The 23,536-nt window shown below is 37.8% G+C and overlaps 4 protein-coding genes across 11 annotated transcripts; all 4 read left to right on the top strand.

The window, feature by feature from the left end:
- Positions 1–256: 256 nt before the first annotated feature.
- Positions 257–3,910, top strand: LOC100266013 (uncharacterized). Its single transcript, XM_002284600.5, has 5 exons — positions 257–616; positions 1,025–1,153; positions 1,254–1,418; positions 2,787–3,092; positions 3,531–3,910. The coding sequence occupies exons 1-5, from the start codon at positions 338–340 to the stop codon at positions 3,669–3,671; spliced, it is 1,020 nt and encodes a 339-aa protein (XP_002284636.1). The 5' UTR covers positions 257–337; the 3' UTR covers positions 3,672–3,910.
- A 431-nt stretch (positions 3,911–4,341) lies between these two features.
- LOC100248836 (B3 domain-containing protein At5g42700) lies at positions 4,342–7,934 on the top strand. The gene is made up of 7 exons (XM_010666279.3): positions 4,342–4,710; positions 4,801–4,896; positions 5,137–5,210; positions 5,283–5,448; positions 5,546–5,752; positions 5,857–5,935; positions 7,412–7,934. The coding sequence occupies exons 1-6, from the start codon at positions 4,576–4,578 to the stop codon at positions 5,902–5,904; spliced, it is 726 nt and encodes a 241-aa protein (XP_010664581.1). The 5' UTR covers positions 4,342–4,575; the 3' UTR covers positions 5,905–5,935; positions 7,412–7,934.
- Positions 7,935–8,518: 584 nt separating this feature from the next.
- LOC100260807 (probable protein phosphatase 2C 12) lies at positions 8,519–18,195 on the top strand. Of its 8 annotated transcripts, none has more exons than XM_010666277.3 (10): positions 8,519–8,881; positions 9,535–9,832; positions 11,963–12,134; positions 13,007–13,160; positions 13,241–13,304; positions 14,187–14,294; positions 16,320–16,445; positions 16,870–17,108; positions 17,330–17,526; positions 17,632–18,195. In XM_010666277.3, the coding sequence occupies exons 2-10, from the start codon at positions 9,635–9,637 to the stop codon at positions 17,661–17,663; spliced, it is 1,290 nt and encodes a 429-aa protein (XP_010664579.1). In that variant the 5' UTR covers positions 8,519–8,881; positions 9,535–9,634; the 3' UTR covers positions 17,664–18,195. The 8 variants fall into 8 exon arrangements, with proteins under 8 accessions (XP_010664579.1, XP_059590439.1, XP_059590436.1 ...); XM_002284604.4 differs by having other exon boundaries at positions 8,551–9,102; XM_010666276.3 differs by having other exon boundaries at positions 8,551–9,153.
- Positions 18,196–20,399: 2,204 nt separating this feature from the next.
- LOC100243702 (BRI1 kinase inhibitor 1) lies at positions 20,400–21,765 on the top strand. Its single transcript, XM_002284610.4, has one exon. The coding sequence runs from the start codon at positions 20,658–20,660 to the stop codon at positions 21,603–21,605; it is 948 nt and encodes a 315-aa protein (XP_002284646.1). The 5' UTR covers positions 20,400–20,657; the 3' UTR covers positions 21,606–21,765.
- The last annotated feature ends 1,771 nt before the right edge of the window (positions 21,766–23,536 follow it).

Here is a 23,536-nt window from a genome sequence, read left to right as displayed (position 1 = left end):
TTATTTTTAAAATATATTTAAAAATATTAAAAATTGGTTAAAAATATTTCAGGTTTTCAAACAATTTTTTGTTGTGCAAAACATGAACAATAATTTTTAAAAACTATTTTCTAAAATAGTTTTTGAAAATCATTATTATAGATGACCTAAATTTGATTTTATTAAGGAAAGAGGGAAATTTTAAGGTTTGTATTTGTAAGCCTTTTCCATCATTATCATCTATTTATTTCCAATTTAATAAAATTTCCCTAAAATAAACTAAAACACCTTTGGAAGATGGTAATAATTAGGTCTTGCTGGTTGTTGGCGTCATTTACTTGGGAGGGAGAGTGTGAGTATGAAGGTACTGGTGACCGGTGCATCCGGTTATTTAGGAGGGAGGCTTTGTCATGCCTTGCTCAGACACGGCCACGTTGTCCGGGCGTTTGTCCGGCGATCTAGCGACCTCTCCTGCCTTCCTCCGGTTGGTGGCGGAGACGATGGAGCTCTGGAGCTTGCTTATGGAGATGTGACCGAGTACCGAGCCGTCTTGGCCGCCTGCGACGGCTGTCAAGTCGTCTTCCATGTCGCCGCCCTAGTCGAGCCTTGGCTTCCCGATCCTTCCAGATTTTTATCAGTAGGTGCACAATCCCGTCTGCCTTTGGTTGCTGGGAAAATTTTGGAAAAAAGGAGGAAATAAATTTTTATTGAATTGCTATGGCTCTGAGCGATGAAACTGACCACCTCAGCGAAGCCAATTAGTTGAAGTAGAACTGTAGGGTTAGATGAACTGTAGGGTTAAATAAATTCTTTAGGTCTACATTTTTTATATTCGGATTAGGAAAGGAAAGAATCCGTTTTAGTATAATTTTCGATCATTTTCACGTTTTTATTTCATATTTTCGAAATTCAATGGGACCCGAAGATTCAGAATTTGAATTTATCTTCTTTCCATAATTTTTCTCAGAAACCAAACGGGGCATAAAGGATTTTGATACAATTGTTTGAAAATAAAAATCAAACAAAATTATGTTCGTTGTATTAGGTTAATGTTGGAGGTTTAAAGAATGTGCTGCAAGCGGTTAAAGAGACGAAGACAGTAGAGAAGCTAATATATACCTCGTCATTCTTTGCTCTTGGATCGACCGACGGATATGTGGCAGATGAGAGTCAAGTATACAGATCAATTCATTTTTCTTTAAATTTTTTGCAGTTCAATATGATGTTGCTGGCTTGTCATAATATCTTCCTTAAATTCAAAACTGTGGTGACAGATCCATCCTGAGAAGTTTTTCTGCACGGAGTATGAGAGGTCAAAGGTAGTGGCAGATAAGATTGCTCTTCAAGCTGCAGTAGAGGGGTCACCAATAGTCGTGGTTTATCCGGGAGTTATATATGGTCCAGGCAAGGTTACAGCCGGCAACATTGTTGCTCGAATGGTAAGACTTAAGACTTTTTGCTTAAGTTGGATCATAACAGTAGAAATCAGTGGCAACAGTTTATTTTGAAATTAATGGCAATTGACGATGGAATTGGAGAATGTGTTATATGAAATTAGGATTGGCTCTTGGCCTTGTGATTTACAACAGTGAAGGGTTTGCAATTGGAGTTAGAAGTCGCTAATATCTCTATTTTCTTCCATTAACCATGGTTTACAAGCAATGGACGATAGATGCTGGTTTTCAACATGGTCAATGACTAGTTATATTTCAGTAAATTGTAAATTGTTGCGATACAAATTAATTTTCAAAATTCTTGATAGATTTTTCCTTTTACAGAAAACACGGCTAGTGGCTAAAACAGGTGCTGACTGAGGTTTTTTTTGCAAAAGTAGTAGAGGTTGATGGTTCAGGGAGGAACAAATAAGTATAGTGAAAATTATTTGGTTGTTCTTTGGAGGTCGTGGCTTCAACACAGATGCACTCCCTCCCTATAGTGTTATTTGTTTGTTGTTTTTCTCCCTTCAGCTTCTGCTGCTATAAAATGTTCTTTATCTGTTTATGAATTAGTTACTTTTAATCATTCCTCCATTATAATTATGATGAGTGCTACACAGAGGTAGTTGCTTCCAGCACTAAGTCCACTACTGTGACTTTCAATTTTTTTGCTACCCCCTGGTTTATAGTATGGAAAAATTAGATTGAAGTTTAGAGATGCCTTTGTTTTTAATGAAGAAAAAAAAAATTCTGGTTCTCAACAAGATCACAAAAATGTTATTTTCTCTTTACATACTCAATTTATCTGTTTATACATATTAGTGGCTTGCCATGTTGTAGCATTTGTTCAGAATCACCAAATGCTGAAATGCTTTTCCTTCCTCTTCTTTTTCTTCATTTCTTTGAAGGTGTTTCGCTAGTTGTTTGTGATACGTATCTGAAAAAGTAGTGTTTTCTCAGTGGTGGATTTTGGAATTTATACCGTTTTCTATTGAATCCTGGTAACCTGATTTAGTCCATATTTGAATGAATATATCTTCAAGAATGTTCAAGTAAAATTTTCAAGGGGTAGTTACCCTGTTAGAGCAATCATATTCATTTTTTTCCCACTCACTTTAATTCAGGGGGGTTGGGGAGAAAAAAAAATCTGTTCTATCATTGGTGTTACTCTTCCAGAGCTATGCTAGCTGAGTAACTCTTGGTTTTTCTTTGTGTTTCCATTTTCCATTTGGTATAACAGGAATGTAATTATCTGATGCTGGATAGATTTAAAGATTGAATTATTGCTGCCACTTAGGAAGAGCGTATATCTGAATATTGCAAATGCTATACTTTTGCTCATTAAAAGTTGGTTATGTTCTGTCCTTTCAGCTGATTGAACGCTTTAATGGGCGACTACCAGGTTATGTTGGATATGGAAATGATAAATGTTCTTTTAGTCATGTTGATGATGTAGTGGAGGGGCAAATAGCAGCAATGAACAAAGGTCGACTGGGTGAAAGATACTTACTTACAGGAGAAAATGCATCTTTCAAGCTTGTTTTCGACTTAGCTGCTGTCATCACTGGAACAAAGAAGCCTTGGTTTAACATTCCCATATGGGTGATTGATGTTTATGGATGGGCATCGGTTCTTTTCGCTAGAATAACAGGAAAGCTTCCTCTGATCAGCCCCCCGGTATGCTCCATTCTTCCTGCACAAACCTCCATCACACTAACATTGTGGCACCGCCTCCACTATTGATACCACAGCTCTACCATTGCCACCATCACCTCCTGACCCATCTCCAAATGCCCACAGAGAAACTGCTGCTCCTAAATTCCAAAATCTTGACTTCCGGGTGAAATTCACATATCAAATCCAAACTTTGGATCTGATGATAACTATTTTGATTATTTTGATAATGCAAACTGGTTGGACTTTGTCATACAAGATCTCATCACCAGGTTGTGTGCTGGATGCTCTAACCCCTCTTTTCGCACCCTGGGCCTTTCTCCCAACTGTCATTCTGTCACATTTCCCTTTTTCTTTTTTTTTTACCTTTCTTGTGGGTTTCTTTTTTTCTTTAAATTATAATTTTCGTCTTACAATTCCTTCATGTACCATTTGGAGCAGACTGTGCAAGTTCTGAGACATCAGTGGGCGTATTCTTGTGAGAAGGCTAAAGTGGAGCTGGGTTATAACCCTAGAAGCTTAAAAGAAGGTCTGGCGGAGGTACTTGCCTGGTTGAAGACCTTGGGCTCTATAGATTATTGAATGGAGGAGGAGAGCAACTTGCTGATGGTTGTGTTGTTTCTGATGTCAATATGGTGTCCAGAAATATATGAGGTCTGCAGATGGTGATATCAATTGGAAAGTTCAGCATGTCTGAGACTATGCTTTGTTTTCTTTCCATGAAATAAATGTATTTGCTTCCGCTATGGCAGAAGAATAATCAACAGCAATTTTTCTTTATAAATCTTTAATCTAGGTGCCTCCACAAAATATTCACCAAATTAGTGGCTTTCCGTTTTCCATTGCTTAAGTATTCGAATGTTTTTTTCAGTTGGCTAAACATGTAGGAAAGGGATCCGGATTTATAAATTTTTTCCAAAATAATTAATTTTATGACAAACTCTCTTTTACTATGTTTCCATTAGAACGGGGCTGCGGTTTTAATTTTTACTAAATTAAAAATGATAGATTTTCAGAAAAAGTTCAAATGAAAAAAAAATCTATCCAACTACTTGTAACTTGTAATTTGTACCTTTACATTGGCAATCATTTTAGAACTGAATGTATAAATACCTTTTTTTTTTTCAAATGATATTATTATATGGGCGCAAAATTCAGCCTCAGCACATTTTATATTTGAAATATTTGTGCCAAAGGATCGCATAATACCACGTTTCAAATCATTTTGAATTTTAAACCGTTTGATTAGATTTTGATTTGACGGTGGCTCAGCAGCCGTGACATAGCCCGGAGAGCGGTGGAGAGCCCCAATGAATTCCACCTGTGAGCCAACTGCATCACCAAGAGTGATGCAATCATTACTCAAAGCGAGGTGGGATTCATAACGGTCGAGTGGAGACTGGAGAGTGCCCTTCCCAGTCTCTGTTATTCATTGTCGTGGAGGTTGGTTGGTGAGGCATACAAGTTTTGTTTGGTTACTGGGAAAATGGTGGCGGCGAAGCTAACATACGAGGAATGCCGTCGCAAGCGATTAGAGGAGAACAATAAAAGGCTTCAAGCCCTCAACCTTCCCCTCCTTTCTCAAGCTCTCCGAGAATCTCTCACCCCGAAGTCTTCCCCGGTGATTTTCTCTCTTCCTCATTCGATATCTCTCAATCTCACTCAGTAGAAAGTGTAAAACCACTCACTCTGTTTCATATTCAATCCCCAGGCGAAGAACTCTAAACCACGCAGAGTTCGCGAGCAACAGGTCCCACTGAGAAGGTCCAGTCGCGTTGCAAACAAGGCTTACCAGGCTCAAAAGGAAGTGAGTTCTTCCTAATCTATTTTCTGTTTTCATTCGGTATTGGACCTCATTTCGAAATCAGCTTGTTTTTCGTTTTACAGTTCATAGCCTTACGGAAGATTGTAATCTTTGAAATTTTTGTATGCTTCTTGATTCCGTAAATAAATGATTCATTATGTTAATAAGTATGCTTTTCTTTTTGTTAGATTTGGGTTTGATTATTAGAAAATTAGAAATATAATGCTTTATTACTCCTGACAGATTTCTGAACCAGTGGTGATACCTGCAGTGGTGACCCCTAAAGTGGTGATACCTAGAGTTGTGGTATCTGAAAGGTATATTGATTTGAAATTTTTATTTATTGGCGCTGTGTCATATACTTGATTGGCATTTTGTGTTGTATATAGGATTCATTCTAAGGGAAGGGATTTGTCCAACCGAGTATATGCTTCGGAGGAAGCTAGAACATGCGCCATGGAGAGAGCTGAAGAATTGCAGGCTAGTCTAGAACCCCAGTATCCTAGCTTCTTGAAGTCAATGCTCCAATCACATGTCACTGGTGGATTCTGGCTGGTTAGTAACTTGGTTTATCTGCTCCCTTTTTTTTTTGAATGCTATGTATTACTTCTTCCACCTTTGGAGCAGTTACATTGGACAATTTTGACAACAGGGCCTTCCTGTGCACTTTTGCAAGACGACCCTTCCAAAATCCGATGTGATAATGAATCTGGTGGGTGAAGAGGGTGATGAGTATCCGACAGTATTCTTGGCCCGGAAATCTGGACTTAGCGGTGGATGGAAAAGATTTTCTGTTGCTCATAAATTAGTAGATGGGGATGCATTGGTTTTCCAATTAGTCAGGCCTACAAAATTCAAGGTGATCATTGAACTGCACTGCAGACTAAGCACCTTCATTATCCCCACCATGGAGTACTTCTGATTCTTTGAACAGATTTATATTTGCTTATCTGCTTGTTTCAGGTGTACATTGTAAGAGTAAGTAGTTTTGAAGAGGGAAACAAGTGCTAAATCTTACACAAGTGAATGTTAGTCAATTCAGGTAACAATTTTGGGTTCCTTCCAAATACTTGGAGATGCTGGATTGTGATTTCTCATTGCTGTTTGGTTCTGGTTTTCAGTATGTTTATTAATATGTTAGATATAATTCTTTTTGTTGAATTTTTGTTGCTTCTTGTTATTACCAACCTTGGAGAATTTGCAATATGAACAACTTACATCATAACTGTCAGCATTATATTCCAAAAATAGCATATGTACAATTTGTTATGCAGTTTGTTGGCCTTTGAGATCCAGACCCACCCATGGCTGATTGAACTCCAGAAATGTGATCCCTTGAATATGACTGCATGAGAGTTAGACCTGTCTTCAACTTTATAGCATGAGAGTTAGACCTGTCTTCAACTTTATAGCATGTCTATAACATGGGTTAAATCTCCACTACAAGAAATGGGGGTGAGCAATATCATGTGTAGCAGCGATGATATTGCTGCCTCTGCAATCAATCTAGCGAGAATATTCTGCCCTCTACATTTGGGGCAGCCATATTGCCACTAATAAAGGTGCAGTAACCTGGAAAAGATCTTTCATTCAAATGGTCTCCAGCTCATCCGCATCAGAGGAGTCCACAGCATCAAGATGAGTGGAAGATCAGTCCTAGGCCTCTGTTTTGAGCTTCTCTTACATATCATGAGACGGATTGCTCCCCATTGTGCTTCTCTAGGATACTGCATGAAGCGATGAACATATTCCAAATTGTGATTAGGAATATGACAGTGTCACACAGTAAGGTACATTTAACTTCCTTGCCGTCATGCACCCCTTCCTAGATCTGCAAGCAGATTCTTAACAATCTTCTCAAACACTACATATCCATGGGGGTTTCATCTGGCTCAGCCCATCATGCCAGCTTCTGCTGGCAAGGCATCTGGTCAGGTGTGGCCCCAAGTATTACATTCCAGCAAATATTTCCCTACTGCATGTGGTCCCTTAAGCAACAGCATATTTTGACATGCCTGACTTCCATGTTTAGAACCACTTGCATATACAATAACCAGGGGCGGCATAGGCATACATAACACTTGCTAGCTACTGTGCTTTAGAATCTATGAAGATATATTATTCAGTTTAACAATGCACAACATTCTCCAGCTCTACATCTAAGTTGGTGTCTATGATCATTCAATTATTTATTTATTTATTTATTTACAGATATGTAATTTGGATGCCTTTACTTTTTCTGGGTGTGGTCTTAATTAATGGATTTCTTAATAAGAAAGGCATTTTTTTTTTCATTTTCCTGTTGCAATTGGGTTCTGTTCATTTTTCAGTGCCTCTAAGAATTGGTGATGTATATCATGCCGTGTCAATTTATTCCTTTTTCCATTACTGTTGAGCTTCTAATTTGAAGTTTTCTGGTCATTTATTCTCTATACTACTAGTTTTCCCTTCTAAACAGTATTAGTATGTTTTTGTTTATTTTGATTTTGCTTCTTACTGACACTACAATTTGTTGCAGATAGCAAGTTGGCAGTAGAGAGACGGGTCATTTTGTCCTGAGTTTCGTATAAAAATGCATTCTTATTCTTAGAACATATCAGTATTAGGTTCTAGCACAACTTTTTTTCCCCTTTCATTTCCTCTATTTTTGTAAATCCACTGTAGTTCCTTGCCATGAGGCAATCCTATTTCTTCCAGCTTGTGAATTTATAGGATCCCAATGGGCATTTATGTTTAATGTTTGTTGTTGCTTTCTCGCTTTGAAGACAGCTTAATGCATCTTGTTTGAAGATTGATAGACCAGCAGGTCTAGTTTGAGGTGATGTTTCAATTCAGCCTCGTGCCTAGCAATCAATATCCGGCAGGGTCAGGACCTTAGTTGGAGCCTTGTCCAGAATCCAGCATCCCCAAAATCTGAGCCAATCAGGATCATAAACTGTATTGCATTTCCCCCAAAGTACAAAGATAATTAGCTGCAATTATCATATTTATTATATTTTATTGTATCATATGCATGTATGAAATGACCCTGGCGAATGTGATGTTGTGGGCTGTACTGGAGGACAGGTTGTTAAATGGCAACAGTTGGTGGCAGCTGGACCCGATCCAGCTTGCAAGGCAAGAAAGAAAATGGAACATGCTCTCATCTTACCTTACCCCTTGCAATGGACTCTTTTGATTTGTCAACCGTCAACAGCACAAGAACAAAATTCATAGAATATGTGATCCAGTGTTGTGGAGCCTTTTTGGGGGGGTGGGGGGGAGGAATTTCAATGCTTTTTAATTAATTAATTAAGCTACTCAGCCAACGACCTGATCAATTGCTCCATTTCTTCAAAGGTATAAAAATTACACTCATTATATCTTGTTTGTTATCCTTTTCCTAGGATGCTTTTATGAGACGATCAATTCTCAATATAGAAAATTGGCGCCGAGAATTTCGGGGAGGGTGACTCTAGGAAAGATGGACGTCAAAAGCATTAGGTGCGAGGTAGACAAATGGGCCTATGCCCCCTAAATTTGGGGCCCCACGCAGCTGCAGAAAAGGCCCGTAGCTACGTGACATTTAGAACGGCATTATTGCCAATATAATATTCAATAACTTTTTTCTATAACCGGCTAAGCGTTTATTTTTTCATGTCTCTCCGTCCCGTGAGGGTTGTTTTGACTCGGTCCTTTTTATTTTCCTTTCTTCCCCTCTTTCGCTATCGAGAGCCCCCTCGCGTTTGTTCGCTCAACCGGCGCCTTGCTAAATCAGGAGAACCAAAAAAAAAGGGTAATCCAGAGGAGCTTATGCTCGTGGGCCACACGTAAAATGCTGATCGGCTTTGGAGAGGACTCGCATCTCTTTGAAGCCGTTGGATGACGAGACAAGTTGCGGAAGTGAACCACGCGCCCACAAGCGTAAGCCAGTAGAGTGGTAGCCCGAGGCGCACGATAAACACTGGCTCTTCTCTAAGTCGGCTAGAGAACGCCGAACTCCCCAACGGTGCGTTCTTGTCATGTCAACCCTCACCCCTTTCCGAGGGGCAAAAACATTAAAAAAGAAAGAAAGAAAAAACACGAACAGCTCCATTTGCGCCTCTCTCCTTTTCTTCCCTTTTTTCTCTCCTTTTCTCATTCTCTCTTGGAATTGGAATTGGATTGCTGTATGGAATATTGCATAACGCCGGGATCCGCGTTTCTCGATCACAGCAACCAATCCAATTGGTTATCTTCTCCTCCTCTAACCCATCACCAACTTTGCATTTCTCTCTCCCTGTAATTTTCCTTTTCTTTTTCTGTTGTTTTCCATCATTTGCCTCTTCTTGTTGTGTCCATCTTCTTAATTTATTCGTTTTATTATTGGTATAAATTATAAGGTACTGTAGAAATCTACACATGGATTGAGGAGACTCTATTTAAAGTTTGGTCTTTCATTTTGTGATATATGTTTCCAATTGGGTTGATTTGGTGTGTGTTTGTTGTAAGGATTCTCTGGCATTTGATTTTGTGATTGTTTTTCTTAATTTTATTTAACGATCGAAGATCTCGATACGCTTTTGAATTTCATGTGCATTCAGTTAAGGTTTTCATTGTAATTGGTAATTTTATTGGATGAGTGCTTAAATTAATTTGCGGTTATTTGGTTGGTTGGTTCAGGATTTTGATTGACAATACATGGAAGACTAGAGGTAGTGGATGATACATTCTGGTTTTGAGGAATCTGTCTTGACGATTTGAGGAGAGGTGGTGGTGAACAATGTCCACCAGGAGTGAACATCAAACTGTCCCGCTCTCGGTGCTGTTGAAGCGGGAATTGGCCAGTGAGAAGATTGAGAAACCTGATATTATACATGGACAGGCCAGCCAAAGCAAGAAAGGGGAGGACTTCACTTTACTCAAGACCGAATGCCAAAGGGTGGTTGGAGATGGGGTTTCTACATACTCGGTTTTTGGGGTATGGATTTTTGTCTTGGTTCTTTTTAATGTGGAATTCTTGTTGTCTCTGGTTAGAGCTTGAGCAATTCTTATATGATTTTCTGAATAACACAAGCCATTTTGCTTCTCTAGTTGAATAAAAGGAAGAAAAGAATTTTAGAAATGGCTTACTTTTTAAATTATTCAAGTTTTCTTTGTTCTTGATGCTTTCAAGAGATAGTGCGAGGGTTGGTGACTTGGAAGGCAATTTGAAGTTGGAGTTGGCAACTATGAAAGGAGGGAAGTCATGGGGATATGGGAGCCTTGAGATTTATGTATGGGAACTGGGAAAAAGTTGATAAGTTATCAAAATTATCGGTCAACAAAGAGAACAATGCCATCCATATCTCAATACTTCTGAATGTGAATAACTGGTTTTGATGGATGCCTGCATCACTCATGATTAAATGCATGTTAGTATTTTGATATATCACCACAACAACTGCATAGGTGTGATTTGAGCGGAATATATAAATTTGTCTTTCTTGTCCTTCTGGTCTCCATCTCTGTCATCATTTTCCTTTCTTATCAAAAGACAACTGATGATCCTCTCCAGCCTTTTATGGCTAATTATGTTCTAACATATTCTGTGTCTTGTCTTTGTCTTCTTCTCATCTCTATCTTTGTTATCCCTTTTTCCTTTTTTTGATGATCTTCTCCCACTTTTATGCTAAGAATGTTCTAACATATTCTATGGCTTGCTTCCATTTTAGGATTGGGAAGGAAGGTATTAGCCTTTTATATATATATATATATATATAAAAGAATGAAATGGTAAAAGCAAATGGAAGGTATTATCCTGTTGAAAAGCGGAACAAGTAAATTGTTGAAGAATCGGAATTTTCTTTGGATGAAATGAGGGACCGCATTTTTTATGAATCCAGTCCGAATACTTCACATGTATTTGGATCCCATCCTGTGTTTTTCAAATCTTTCGGTAGGATTATATATCTACCAAAAGAAAAATGCTATTTTAAAATGAAACTAGTTATATTTATATTTTGAATTGTGGAGGATTGGGTGTTGTTTTTTTCAGTTAATGTCTATGATTTTTCATTGGACAACTTGCAAATTATTGAAAATATTTTCCATCCTTTTGGCATATTTGGTGGAATGTATAGGAGATATTTGCATCCTCTTTCAGATTCTTGGGTTTTATTTGGATAGGATCAAGATGCCTTTTTTTGGCCTCTGTTTTTACAAGTTCTGAGGTTTATGAATATCTCAGGTTATTAGAGGTTGGAGAACTTTGGCTTTATCTTCTACATTCCATGGGGCTGTTTGCACCAGTTGGTTCTCCCTATTAAATTGAAATTGAAGATTGTCTGCAAGTTGGAAATTCTTGATCGGATACATCCCTTCCTCTTTGCAACTCTTTTGGCCTTTGTTCTTTCATTTTCTTTATTTTCTTGTTTTTCACACTTCTGTACTTCTTTTATATTCTATTACTTCCTTGTGTTTGTGAGAAAACCTCCTCACCTTGTTCTTTTTTCTCTTCACTAGTACCATTCATTTTTGTTCTAACATTGTGAAAAATAATTATTAGTTTATTAGAGATTGGAGAACCGTGGCTTTAACTTGTTCATTTCATCTGTCATTTGCACCAGTTGATTCCTGCTATAAATTGAAACTGAAGTTTGTGATTTCGAATTCTTGATTAGATACTTCATTCCCTCTTTGCTTTGAACATTTTTGGGCTTTGTTATTGCATTCTTTCATATTTTCTTGTTTTACAGACTTTTGTATTTCATTTATATTCTATTACTTTCTCCTCTCTGTGAGAAACCTCCCATCTTGTACCTTTTTTTTTCCTCTTTTCACTGGTAAATTTTGTTTTGTTTTAACATTGTGAAAAGTTATCTATTTATATGAATTTTCTATTTAGTCCATGGTATGATAATTGCTTTTCATCAGCCTGATTCTTGTTCTTCTGCCTTCCATTACTTGCATGATCGCTTTAAGGGATGTGAACCTCTAAAGAATTGGTGACTGCCTTCCATCTGCTAAACTATCTATTGTTGCTTATATCTCATATTTACACAACAGTTTCTATATGATAATATATATGTGTATTTTTGGTAGGTGGATCTTACTAAACCTTTTTTTGCAGCTATTTGATGGACATAATGGATCTGCAGCTGCTATATACTCAAAAGAGAATCTTCTAAACAATGTTTTAGCTGCTATTCCTCCAGAACTTAGCAGAGATGAGTGGGTAGCTGCCTTACCTAGGGCTTTGGTTGCAGGGTTTGTTAAGACAGATATAGATTTCCAAGAGAAAGGTATGAATAATTTTCATGGTAACTTGTACTAATGTAGCACATGTAGTATAGTTACCCCATGGTCCAAATAGGGAAATGTCATATAACTCAATTAGAACCACAAAGTTTTTGTCATAATGGAATTGCTACCTGAGTTTTTAATGTGTAGGGTTATCTTGTTACAAGATTGATCATCTGAGTTTATTTTAATGCATGATCAGGATATGCTTCTATGGTCTTACATGGATCTATATCATGATAGTTCTTTTATCATCAAAGTCTAATGTGTCTTAAAATCATATTTCTTCAATACATATTTTTCTCAAACTTCTATTTGAATTATTGAACTCCTGCAAAGGTAATTGCTGCTAATGGGCTAAAGGTATCTCTTTTTACCAATACTACACACTTCTATGCCTTTATTTAAAAAATTGGGACATGTTTATCTAACCACGATCATAATGCATGAAACTATCCTATAATATCTGTTGCACATTGTTTATCTTTTAGTAAACATTTAAGTTAGATGATTGTATTAGGATAATTGGCTTTATGGCATGGATCCTAAAAGTATAACAATGCTCTAACCAACGATTGCTGGGACATGGCTGAACCTTTTTATATGTTTTAGCTTGCATGGTTTTGATGGATCTCTTTTTTTCTATGTAAAGGAGAGTTATTTTAGCTTTGGTATCCATGTTAGTACCTGGCATTTATCAATGTTTGACACTTTCAATTGTCATGGTTTACTCACTACTCTGTACATGCATTTTTTCTTCTTCTTTGCTATGAACTTGATTTTCTCTCTGCATGCTGCTGCATTCTCCTTTTTTTAAGAGTCTTTTCATCTCATTTAAATGTGACTTGAAAATTTGATATGGCTACTTTTTCAGCACGAACTTCAGGAACAACTGTTACCTTTGTTATAATAGAAGGATGGGTGGTAACTGTTGCTTCCGTTGGTGATTCACGGTGCATACTTGAATCTGCTGAAGGTGATATATACCATTTGTCAGCAGACCATAGACTTGAATGCAATGAAGAGGAGTAAGTTGTTTGTGTAATGCGTTTGGTGGCTCACTTAATAATTAGCTGTTTATTAAAGCTTATTTTCAATGTTTAATCAGGAGAGATCGTATCACTGCAAGTGGGGGTGAGGTCGGTCGACTGAATACAGGTGGTGGTGCAGAGGTAATTATCTTTCATAATTGTTCTTTTAGTAGTTGAATAATTTATTTCTTGAACCTCTCTAGTTGCTCGGTGAGTTTCTTGTTTGAAGCTTAAATTAAATATATATGGATATCCCTGTAAATATGCTGGACTTTGAGGCCACACTCAAATCATGAATGCATTGCATGGGAAAGTGCCTGCAAAGGATTTTATGCAATTTAATTATTTAATGAAAATTTGAAGAATTTTCTAAGACTTGAAGGCTGGCCAAACTCAAATCATGAATGCATTACTTGGGGAAGTGCCTGCAAAAGATTTTATGCAATTTAATTATTTAATGATATTTTGAAGAATTTTCTTAAGAGGGATCAGATAATTTGTATTAAGAACCTATATGAAGTGTAAAACCAAGTTCTAACTAAGATTCTGGTGCTTAGCCAAAAGTAGTACAAATGTTCAAACTAACAATTAAGATAAGAAATAGTCATTTTTGCTAAAATTCTTTTAGTTTAGATATAAATTCTGAAATTGATAATACCAATTTGTGCATATTTGTTATAATGTTGATGGATCATTATCTGTGGAGCAAATGAAAATTTCAAAGTTGTCTGTGGTGTGATAATAGAGGAACTATAAACACTGTATTCTTTCTGTCAATAGATTCTTTTTCCTGTCATAACTTGGTTCTTCTCCTATGGACTGTGACTTTCTCCCATCCAACCCTATTCAGATGAAATTGTATCTGTATTCTTTCTGTCAATAGATTCTTTTTCCTGTCATAACTTGGTTCTTCTCCTATGGACTGTGACTTTCTCCCATCCAACCCTATTCAGATGAAATTGTATCAGGTTTGTTGTTAGGTTTAAAACAGGCTGAATAACTAGTACACTAATTCTCCTGCAGATTGGTCCTTTGAGATGCTGGCCTGGTGGTTTGTGCCTTTCCCGATCCATTGGTGATATGGATGTTGGAGAGTTCATTGTTCCGGTTCCTTATGTAAAGCAAGTGAAGGTTTGTTAGCCATTTTGTTACATATATCTTATATTTATTATGTGTTAGTGATGTTGTTTTTCCCTGCTTCTTCCCATTGCCTGCTCAATTGTTATTTATGTGACTACATCTGGCCCTTGTTACACATTTCTTGTTAGCTTTTTCAGCTATAAGCTATAGCATTGTGGATAGACTTCACTCCAGAAAAATATCTTATGAATGATTTTTCTTGCAAATCTTTACTTTGATATTACCACTTCTATCCTAACTGTTGCTTCAAGACAGTAGCCAAATGATTTTAAAAATTCAGGTTTCCGTGGAAAAGAGAGAGAGAGAGAGAGAGAAGAAATATTTATAAAAGTTTGATTTTGTGGGATTCTGCAACATTTTTATTCCAATTTGTTTAGAAGAATTGGAACAATTCTTTTTTGGATAAATTTCCTTTGCCATCAGTTGATTGCTCAAAAAGGGCTGGAAAAGAAGTCAGGATTTTGGTTTTATTGGGTTCAGTATTGTTTCTATTAGGGCCATGAACTATAACTTTTAGGGTCAGTTTGGCAAGGTTTTCAAGAACAGTTTTTTAGAACAATTTTTTTAAAAAGTTATCAGTTGTTTTAAATTCTGTTTTGGTTCTCAAATATGGAAAATAGTTTTCTTGGCTTATTCTCTGTGAAGGTACTGTGCACTTATGCACAATACAAATGTTCTCAAATTATTCTCCATATTTTCAAGTATTTCTCAAAACATTCTACAAATAACACTTTAAAACATCTCAAATTTATTCTAAAAAAATTCAGAAGATTTTTTAAAAAAAACTATGTTTTTTGTAGGTTAGAAAATTGCTTTCAACAACAATTTCCAAGCAGACCCTTTGGTTCTAAAATTTGATTTCTTTCCTTTTTCTTCTTCAATTTCTCAAAGACCAAAAAAGGCCTTATTCTTTGCCTATTTTCATCCCTATTTAGCTTTGGACGTTGATGCCTATAAAAGATACATGCAAAATAGGTTTCATGTGGCTAATATCCCCAAATGATTAGGATGACCTTTGTTGAATTTGTTGACCCTAGCACAAACTCCTTGGGTCTTTAAATTTCTTAGGGATTTTTTATTAAAATTAGGTGACCTCTTGAGGCTGTTGGTAGTATCATTTTCTATGGTAGATGGGATTTGGGCTCAAGGGCCAAATGTTCAAATCTGCTTATGGAGTTTAACTGAGCTAGCAGACAAGGATTTATGCTTTAATGCAAAACATTTCTTTTCCATTCAAATTGAAGCATTTTAGGTGATTTTTGGTTTCTCTATTTTGAATATTTGGTTCTTGTGAGGAAAATCTCATTATTTGGGCCATTGATACAAAATTGATCATGGTTGGCTTAAGATTTCAAATTTGTTTTATAAAGGGATAAAGTCCTTTGTGATGGAACCTTTTATGAGTAAAATTTGAGCAATTAATGTGGGGTTTGGACAGATCTCCGTCAACCTTGGTCTGTTAGCACAGCAAGAGAAGTGGTAAATGAGGAACAACTGCCAGCACATTCTTGTACACACTACCATTTTTCTGAGGAATTATTTGCAACGCTTAGAACTTGAACTGTGGATTTAAATTGCCTTTTACTTCTATTTGTTTGTGTCTATAATTAATATTAGGAGACATATCCTAGGATGCAGATATCATATCCCACAAAATGAGGGTAAAAAATGGAAATTCAGATGTCAACTAATAATCTCCTTGATTATGAAATAAACACAATCTTAGTTTATAATTGAGATGCTTCTTTAAGTAATTTGGCCTCTTGCATTGGCGTACCGTCCTGTTACTTCCATTTTACTGAAGAAATTTCAACATGGTTGAAAGAGGTTGAGGAAACGTTTGTTACTATGAATCATGCTTCCATCTTATTATGGCACTGCTCTCAGTGCAGCTTTACAGCATGAATTTTTGTTATTAATCTGAGCCTTAATTTTCTTTTGTTGAATACTGCCCTAATCATCTTATTGTTCTATTAAAGGAACTCTAACACAACTCTCATAATACTATTGCTGCAGTTGTCTACTGCTGGTGGTAGGCTCATAATTTCAAGTGATGGTGTCTGGGATGCTTTATCACCTGAAATGGCTTTTGATTGTTGTCGTGGGATGCCGGCAGATGCAGCAGCTACTCAAGTTGTTAAGGTGTGCAATGAACAACTTTTTAGTATTTATTTGGCAACATTTTCAAAAATTATTTTTTTAAAACAGATCTTAAAAATTATTTTTCAAAATTTTGTTTGGAAACTCAATTCTAAAAACAAGTTTTCTCAGTGTATTCATTGTGAAGGCACTTTGCTCTTGTACATAATGCAATGCTCCCGGCCCATTCTTAGAACAGTATTGGAAAAACACTTGAAAACATCTTAAATTTGTTCTAAAAAATTACCGTCTTCAAATCAAATTCTCAAAAAATTATTTTCGGTTAATTTGTCAAACATGTTTTTGAAGTTGGTAAAGAACAAAAAACTGTTTTAAAAAGAATCACCAAACAGGCCCTTTCTTTGTAGTATCTGTTGCTTATTGCTGTATGACTATATCTTGGTTACCCCTGATGTTCAATTTTCAGGAAGCTTTACATGTAAAGGGACTGCGAGATGATACAACTTCCATTGTGATTGATATACAACCACCAGAAAAGGTACCTGCTGCTCCTTTGCCACCACCAAAGAAGCAGGGAAAAGGGGTTTTCAAGTCCATGTTTCGCAAGAAGCCATCAGAGTCATCTTCTCATGTTGACAAAGAATATAGTGAACCAGATGTGGTGGAGGAGTTATTTGAGGAAGGATCTGCTATGCTTGCCGAAAGGTTTGGACCATGCAAAATAATCCATTTACCAAAAAGCTTCTTTTCTCCAGGATCAGAAAATATGCTACCACCATGTGTTTTTTTCCATTCTTAATTCTTCTTCTGCACTTCCCTCCCCTCTCCTCCCCTCCCCCTCATTCTTTTTCTGCGTGGCCTATATGATTAAAAAGGTCAAGCAGGTTTGTAGTTCTTTGACATATGTTTGTGGTGATTGATTGCAGGCTAGATGCGAAATACCCGATATGCAACGTGTTTAAGTTGTTCATGTGTGCAGTTTGTCAAGTAGAGATGAAACCTGGAGAGGGTATATCTATACACGCTGGTTCATCTAATGCAGGAAAATTACGCCCCTGGGATGGCCCCTTCCTTTGCTCAAGTTGCCAGGAGAAGAAAGAAGCCATGGAAGGGAGAAGAGGAGGTATGCCAACTCCTCTCTCACTCTCTCTATCTCTCTTCTCTCTCTTCACAGATTGATTAACTCTAATGCGGGAAAACCTTCTTGGTTGGTTATGTTTGATTTCAGATGGATCTAGATATAGTAGTGGAAGTGACTAGCCAATCCTCCTCAACTACATTTGCATTCCACGAGCACTAACAATTATTTATTTAATAGCTTAAATCGGAAACAGGGACCTCTCTTTCCCCTCCATTTCCTTTTGAGGGATTCGAGCATTTGGATTCATTTTGATATTCTATTTCAGCAACCATCAAGATCTCTTTCTAATGTTTCCAAGCTGAGCCAGAAAACTGGAGTTAGAGCTGGTTATTTGTTGTCTGAGAATCTGTTTCCAACTTGGGAAGCGACAACACATTCTGCCTAGGCCCCTTTGAAAGATGTGTGGAAAGTCTTGAACAACTCACCACTGCACTAAAAGGCACTTGAGGTGATAAATATTTAGTTCTGTATCCATTCCATTGTATACTGGTTCTTCCATTTCATAGAGCTAACAGTGAATGCAATCAGCCTTCAGTATTTTATTACTCTATGTAGAGAGTTTCTATAAGAACTCTAACACGGATTCATTCCGATCTCTGGAAAAACTCGTGCGATCAGCTTTCAGAATTGAATTTGTTCATGTGTTATTGATTTGATGTTTCCTTTGATGAGGTTAAGGGTAAATAGGAGAATTGGAAATTTGTTTATTTGCAAAAACAAAGTTTTTAGTCTTTGTTACTCAGTTTCTTCTTTCCCTGCCCTACAGTGGAAATGCTGACTCTTTGTTGATTTCTTTTGTTACATGGGCTGTCATTTTTAGTCTGTAAAAGATTACATTTCTTTTATGTTTTTTTTTTTTTTTTTGTTTTTATTATATAGTTTTAGTGCTCTTGGCTTAGGGTGAGTGTACCCCAGGACAGAGAATTGGTCTCAATGCACATGCTTGGGCCAGTTTTGTGGGGACCTTTACTTAGACATGGCACGGTTGAAAGGGCAAAGAGTGGTGGTGTATTTGATGAGTTCTTTATAAAAGTGAAGAAACAGTAAGTTACATAAAATGAAATAAATTACTAAAAAAAATTGTAAAATTCAAGTCCCTCCTTTTTCCTCCCCAAATTGATTGTGTGATAAAACAAGGATTCAATCTCATAAAATGAGAGAGAGAGAGCAAAAACTTTTGTTTGATAGCACGTTAGCTTGAAAGAATAAGGTTTTAAAAGTAGAAAAGCAAAAAGGCTTTCCCACCCAAAAAGGACGAGGTGGATGAGTGTGAAATCTTTGTTTTATGCAATGTTTGCTTCTCTCCCATCTTTCCGTCCTTTATCTATAAGACCGAAGACTAAAGAGTAAAGAGGTGATAAAATAGAATATTGATTTTATTTTATTTTCGAGTGGCTTAGTAGTGAAGATGAGTGTGTCCACCAAAATAATGCCTCCATGATTGAGATGTTGACCTCAACTATACCAACAAAATTCCTCTATGCCCTGCTCTGTATGGGGTCATCATGGACCACATTGTACACGTGTGCGTGTGGGCCCTCCCACCCCACGTGCCCCTCCTGCATCTGCATAGTGTTTCATCATTCATGGCCGTCCAAATGCAACCCCCAAAGTCTCCATTCTCAATTTACTAACATCGCTCACATGACTCACCCTCTAATCTCTCTAAAACCCTTTTCTTTCTTTTCCTTCTCTCTTAAGTCTTAAGTCTTAAGTCTTAACATCTACTGATGGGGAGATTTTAAGTTTGGAACCGACTGCTCTCAGTGTGACAGTGTCCTGTATGTAGACCTTATATTTTCAAATCATGGGGGGACCATCGCCTCCAACAAACATTGAATCCTCTTCATCTATAAATGTTGTTATTAATATTATACCACGAAGTACCTCACACACACTCTCATTCTCTCTCTCTCTCCATAACATCAACACAACAACCTCTGCCAGCAAATGCCATCAAAAATATCTTTCAAAGTACACAACCCCATTTTCAAATCTTTTTTCCCATTTGATTTTTTTGGGAAACCAACCTACCTCAGCTCTGAAGAAATTAAAAATAGCGTTGTTTGAAAACAATCCGTGAGAAATCTTGTTGGTATGGCTGGGAAATATAATCACGGGGCGACTAACATCAACCACCACCAATAACGAGTGTGGCTTCACCAAATTAGAACTGGTAATGGCTTTTATAATTCAAGTGAAGCATCAAAGGTGGTTTGTAGGTGATTTGGTCCCAACTTTGGTAAGTGGTTGGGGAACTTTAAAAAGGAATTGGGCCATGCTACTGCCAATCCCAAAGGTTCCTAGGACCTAGTTTAATGTTGGTCATCAATTGTCAAACGATTTGGACAACAAAATTTGAAAAGATAAAAAGGTGAGTGTCAAATTCAGCATATCTACCATGAATTTCAACAATGTAAATTCAAATCCGCATAATAGAAATATAGGTCGAATAGGAAGGATGACTTGGACTTACCACCATAAATTTGGAAACCTTATCTTCTCCCTTAGTGTGTGTGTCCTTTGACTGACGTCATCTCACCACATTGTACAATACTCCCTTCGACACAAAAACAGAGATATTGTATAATTCCATGTATAAAATAAAAACTACAAGGCTATTATTGGTAGAGGAGTTTCCCGAGCGTATGGCACGTCCACATTCTCCTGCACAAAGACGCATACCCAAAATTGGTGTGATTGGGTGGTTTGGTTATCCATCTGTGAGAACTTGGGAGCTTGTGATTCCGTTCTCCGGAGTCAGCACTCCTGTAGGTGTTAGATTTGACAAGGACCCACTACCCTCAAGACACACACCGAATATTTCACGGCTTCATTGCAACCATACTCTTTCTCTCTCTCTTTCTATATACATAAAAGGAAAATAATGGTAACATTAAAAACAAAAATATATATATATATAAACAAAAGACACGCTAAGCTCAACTACAAGATTGACAAGACTCTGGCTCTCTCTCCACTGCTTTCTAATCCCCTTATCCCTCACCCCTATGGGCTTTCCTTGCATCCCCATAAACTGAGGAGTTTGAGAGAGAGCTCCAGACACTGAACCAGATCTTCTCAGTATCAGACATCTCTTTTTGTTTTGGGTTATGGATACCGTACAGCAGCAGAAGAGCAGAGAGAGAGTTGGAGAGAGGCAGGAGGGGAAGGAAGGGCACTCAGTAAAGCAGCAACAGCAGCCGCCATTCACTGCCTCACCACCTTCGGCTTCTTCATCTCCTTCTCATGAATTCTCCTTCACAATCTCTCTCCACCCCTCCTCCACCACAATCCCAGATAAAGCTAAGGCGCAGACTTCGACCTTTGCCATAGATTTATCTCCGGCCGATGATATTTTCTTCCACGGTCACTTGCTACCCCTCCACCTACTTTCTCATCTTCCTGTATCTCCTCGCTCCTCCACCAATTCCTTGGACAGTTTCACTCTCCCCATTAGAGAATTGCTAGAAGATCAAAAACCCGAGAACAATGGCAGCAACTGCAGCAGCAGCAGCAATAGCCAGAACATCAAGAGAAGCTGCAATAGCGAGAACAACATCAGCAGCAGCAGCAACAGACGCCATCAACAAAGCAACAGCAGCGAGACAAAGGAAAGAAACAAGTCCAAGTCCTTCTCCCTGTTTGGGCGATGGCGAAAAGGCTGTGAGATTGGAGACAAAGAAGAGAAGGAGAAACAGAAGAGAAAGCTGAGATTCGATGTAAGCCATGTACTGAAAAGGTACGTGAGAATGGTTCGACCCCTCTTGTTCTTCAGAGGGAGGAGGGACAACATCCAATTCCGGAGGCAGCCTTATTCGTTTTCAGGGAATTTAAGCTTGAGGGGTAAACAGGAGCTGAGAGGAAGGCGAGGGGAATTCTCAGCTCCGGCGTCGATGAGGACATCTCCAACAAACAGTGGCCTTCTCGTGGCAACTGCAACTCTTCCTTCTTCTACAAGCGACAGCACCATGGAAGAGTTGCAGGCTGCAATCCAAGCTGCAATTGCTCATTGCAAGAACTCCATTGCTGTGGAAGAGAAACTCAAATGCAAAGACTAGGTTCCTGCAAGTTTCAAACTTTCCCATTTTTTCTTTCTCACTTTGCACTTTATTTTACATATTTATTTCCTTGTGTATAAAATAATAAATCCATATATAAAGATGTACCAAATGAGTGGAAAATGATGATGGGAATTCCAGAATGAATTTGCATTTTCTAGCTCTTCGTCCTCCATTTTGAAGATGACTGTTCATTTCTTTTTCATTGTTGTGGGGGAGTGTTGAATAATTGTCTGTCTTGGTACACTTGGAGTCTCCATTGAAACTGACTGAAATAATAGTGTTTTCAAATGAATCCAATGTAAGCTTATCTGGCAGATTGATTCTTCCTTAAAAGGGATAATAAAGGCATTTTCAGGAGTTTGAACACTGACTTTCATTTGATTTCATCACTGAGTACTGTTATTGCGAGTAAACAGTATCAGACAACCACATACATATGACGAGATCATATCATCATGCTCATAACAAAAGCTTTTAAAAGAATATGTCAGTATATACACATTTTTTCAATGACCAGGAAAATCCCTCCATATTTACAGCACCACGACTGTGAGATAATTACATGTCATTTCTCTCCCCATTAAAAATGGAAATTGCACAAAAGGCATCTTTCCAAGTGAGAATAAAAATGCTCCACTCCATAGTACCTCTCATCTTAAAGAAAAAGTGAAATGCAGAAAAGGGGGAGGAAGGAATCCAGGTCAGGACAAAAGTTTAAGAAAAGGTTGATTACTCTTCCCTCGTTATGGGCCAAGGGCTGGTGGCAGCAAAACTCTAGAGGGGCAAGCAACAATAATTTAAGTTCAGTGCATGGCGTCCACATAACCACAAGGTGGGAGTGTGAGAGAGCGTGTGTGTTTCTAGGAAGTGTCCTTCCTAACGGTGGAACATTGAATTCAATCAAAAACCAATCATGGCCGGACAGCCCCAGCCCCCCCTTTTCTTTTCTCTTACCATATCTTCATCTTGAGCCATAAAATTGTGTCTGCACATTCTGAGCGAGACTAGCGCCGTGGATACTGGGGTCCAATTGTGAGCACCTTCTAATGGAATAAGCAGGTTCTATGGTCATTGTTCACCATCTGCTGTCCAGAGAACAGAAACCCATGTTATTGAAAGGCCTTCAAAATAACACTTAAAATTTGAGGAAGGATCATCGACCGATCAATGTTAAAAAGAATCTTAACTATAAAATGAGGTGAGGTAAGCCATCCACTTTGCATCTAGTTTCTAAAGTACTGACTGCAACTAGATAATTAACAAGAGAAAAGTAGAGCTAAAAAGAAAAGAGTAACATAACCTTTAGTCCCCACCCCCCACGGGAAAAGGCTATGAAAAAGGACCCAAGCCATTCCTGGTCGTGGGACGGGCAAGTTAAAAGGTGATGGTGTCAATGGGGCTTAATGGCTGTGGGTCTCAGTGAGTTGATGGCTATGGGATTTTATAAAAGACCAAGTACAACAACAATGAATGGTGACAATAATGCAGAAGGTACTTTGATCTACCTTGACATATCAATAGCATGAGTTATTGAGAGCTATGCTTTTTAGTTTAAAACCAGATAATGATAAACTTAGTAATGATGTGGGCAATCGACTGAGTGGCTATTTTTTTTCCCTATCCCTTGACCATCTTTATAATTATGCATGCATCGCCCTCCCTACACCACACAAAAGTGGTTTCAATCTTTTTAACCATCAAACTAAAGCCACAAGAAGAGAAAAAGAGCACAATAATCAAGCACCAGTCCAGTTAAAATGATGCTCCATGGGAATGTGTGCAAACACAGTTGAACAATCTATAGACCGCAGATGCAATGCCCAATTCCTATCAAAAGCATCACAATTGATAATTAAATCCATCTTCAACCACCAAAGAAGCCCCACAAAAGGGCTCATGGCTGTTGGGGTCACTGAAAACCATATCTC

Source organism: Vitis vinifera, chromosome 18 (genome assembly GCF_030704535.1).
Source record: "Vitis vinifera cultivar Pinot Noir 40024 chromosome 18, ASM3070453v1".
Lineage (NCBI taxonomy): Eukaryota > Viridiplantae > Streptophyta > Magnoliopsida > Vitales > Vitaceae > Vitis > Vitis vinifera.
This window is presented reverse-complemented; position numbering and strand designations above follow the sequence as displayed.

Excerpts from the sequence above, each read along its gene's own strand:
- LOC100266013 (XM_002284600.5), top strand. The coding sequence starts at position 338 with ATGAAGGTACTGGTGACCGGTGCATCCGGTTATTTAGGAGGGAGGCTT. Across the intron at positions 617-1,024 it reads ATCCTTCCAGATTTTTATCA|GTTAATGTTGGAGGTTTAAA; the intron begins GTAGGTGCACAA and ends TCGTTGTATTAG. Across the intron at positions 1,419-2,786 it reads GCAACATTGTTGCTCGAATG|CTGATTGAACGCTTTAATGG; the intron begins GTAAGACTTAAG and ends CTGTCCTTTCAG.
- LOC100248836 (XM_010666279.3), top strand. The coding sequence starts at position 4,576 with ATGGTGGCGGCGAAGCTAACATACGAGGAATGCCGTCGCAAGCGATTA. Across the intron at positions 5,211-5,282 it reads AGAGTTGTGGTATCTGAAAG|GATTCATTCTAAGGGAAGGG; the intron begins GTATATTGATTT and ends TGTTGTATATAG. Across the intron at positions 5,449-5,545 it reads TCACTGGTGGATTCTGGCTG|GGCCTTCCTGTGCACTTTTG; the intron begins GTTAGTAACTTG and ends TTTTGACAACAG.
- LOC100260807 (XM_059734456.1), top strand. The coding sequence starts at position 9,635 with ATGTCCACCAGGAGTGAACATCAAACTGTCCCGCTCTCGGTGCTGTTG. Across the intron at positions 9,833-11,962 it reads CTACATACTCGGTTTTTGGG|CTATTTGATGGACATAATGG; the intron begins GTATGGATTTTT and ends CTTTTTTTGCAG. Across the intron at positions 12,135-13,006 it reads TATAGATTTCCAAGAGAAAG|CACGAACTTCAGGAACAACT; the intron begins GTATGAATAATT and ends CTACTTTTTCAG.
- LOC100243702 (XM_002284610.4), top strand. The coding sequence starts at position 20,658 with ATGGATACCGTACAGCAGCAGAAGAGCAGAGAGAGAGTTGGAGAGAGG.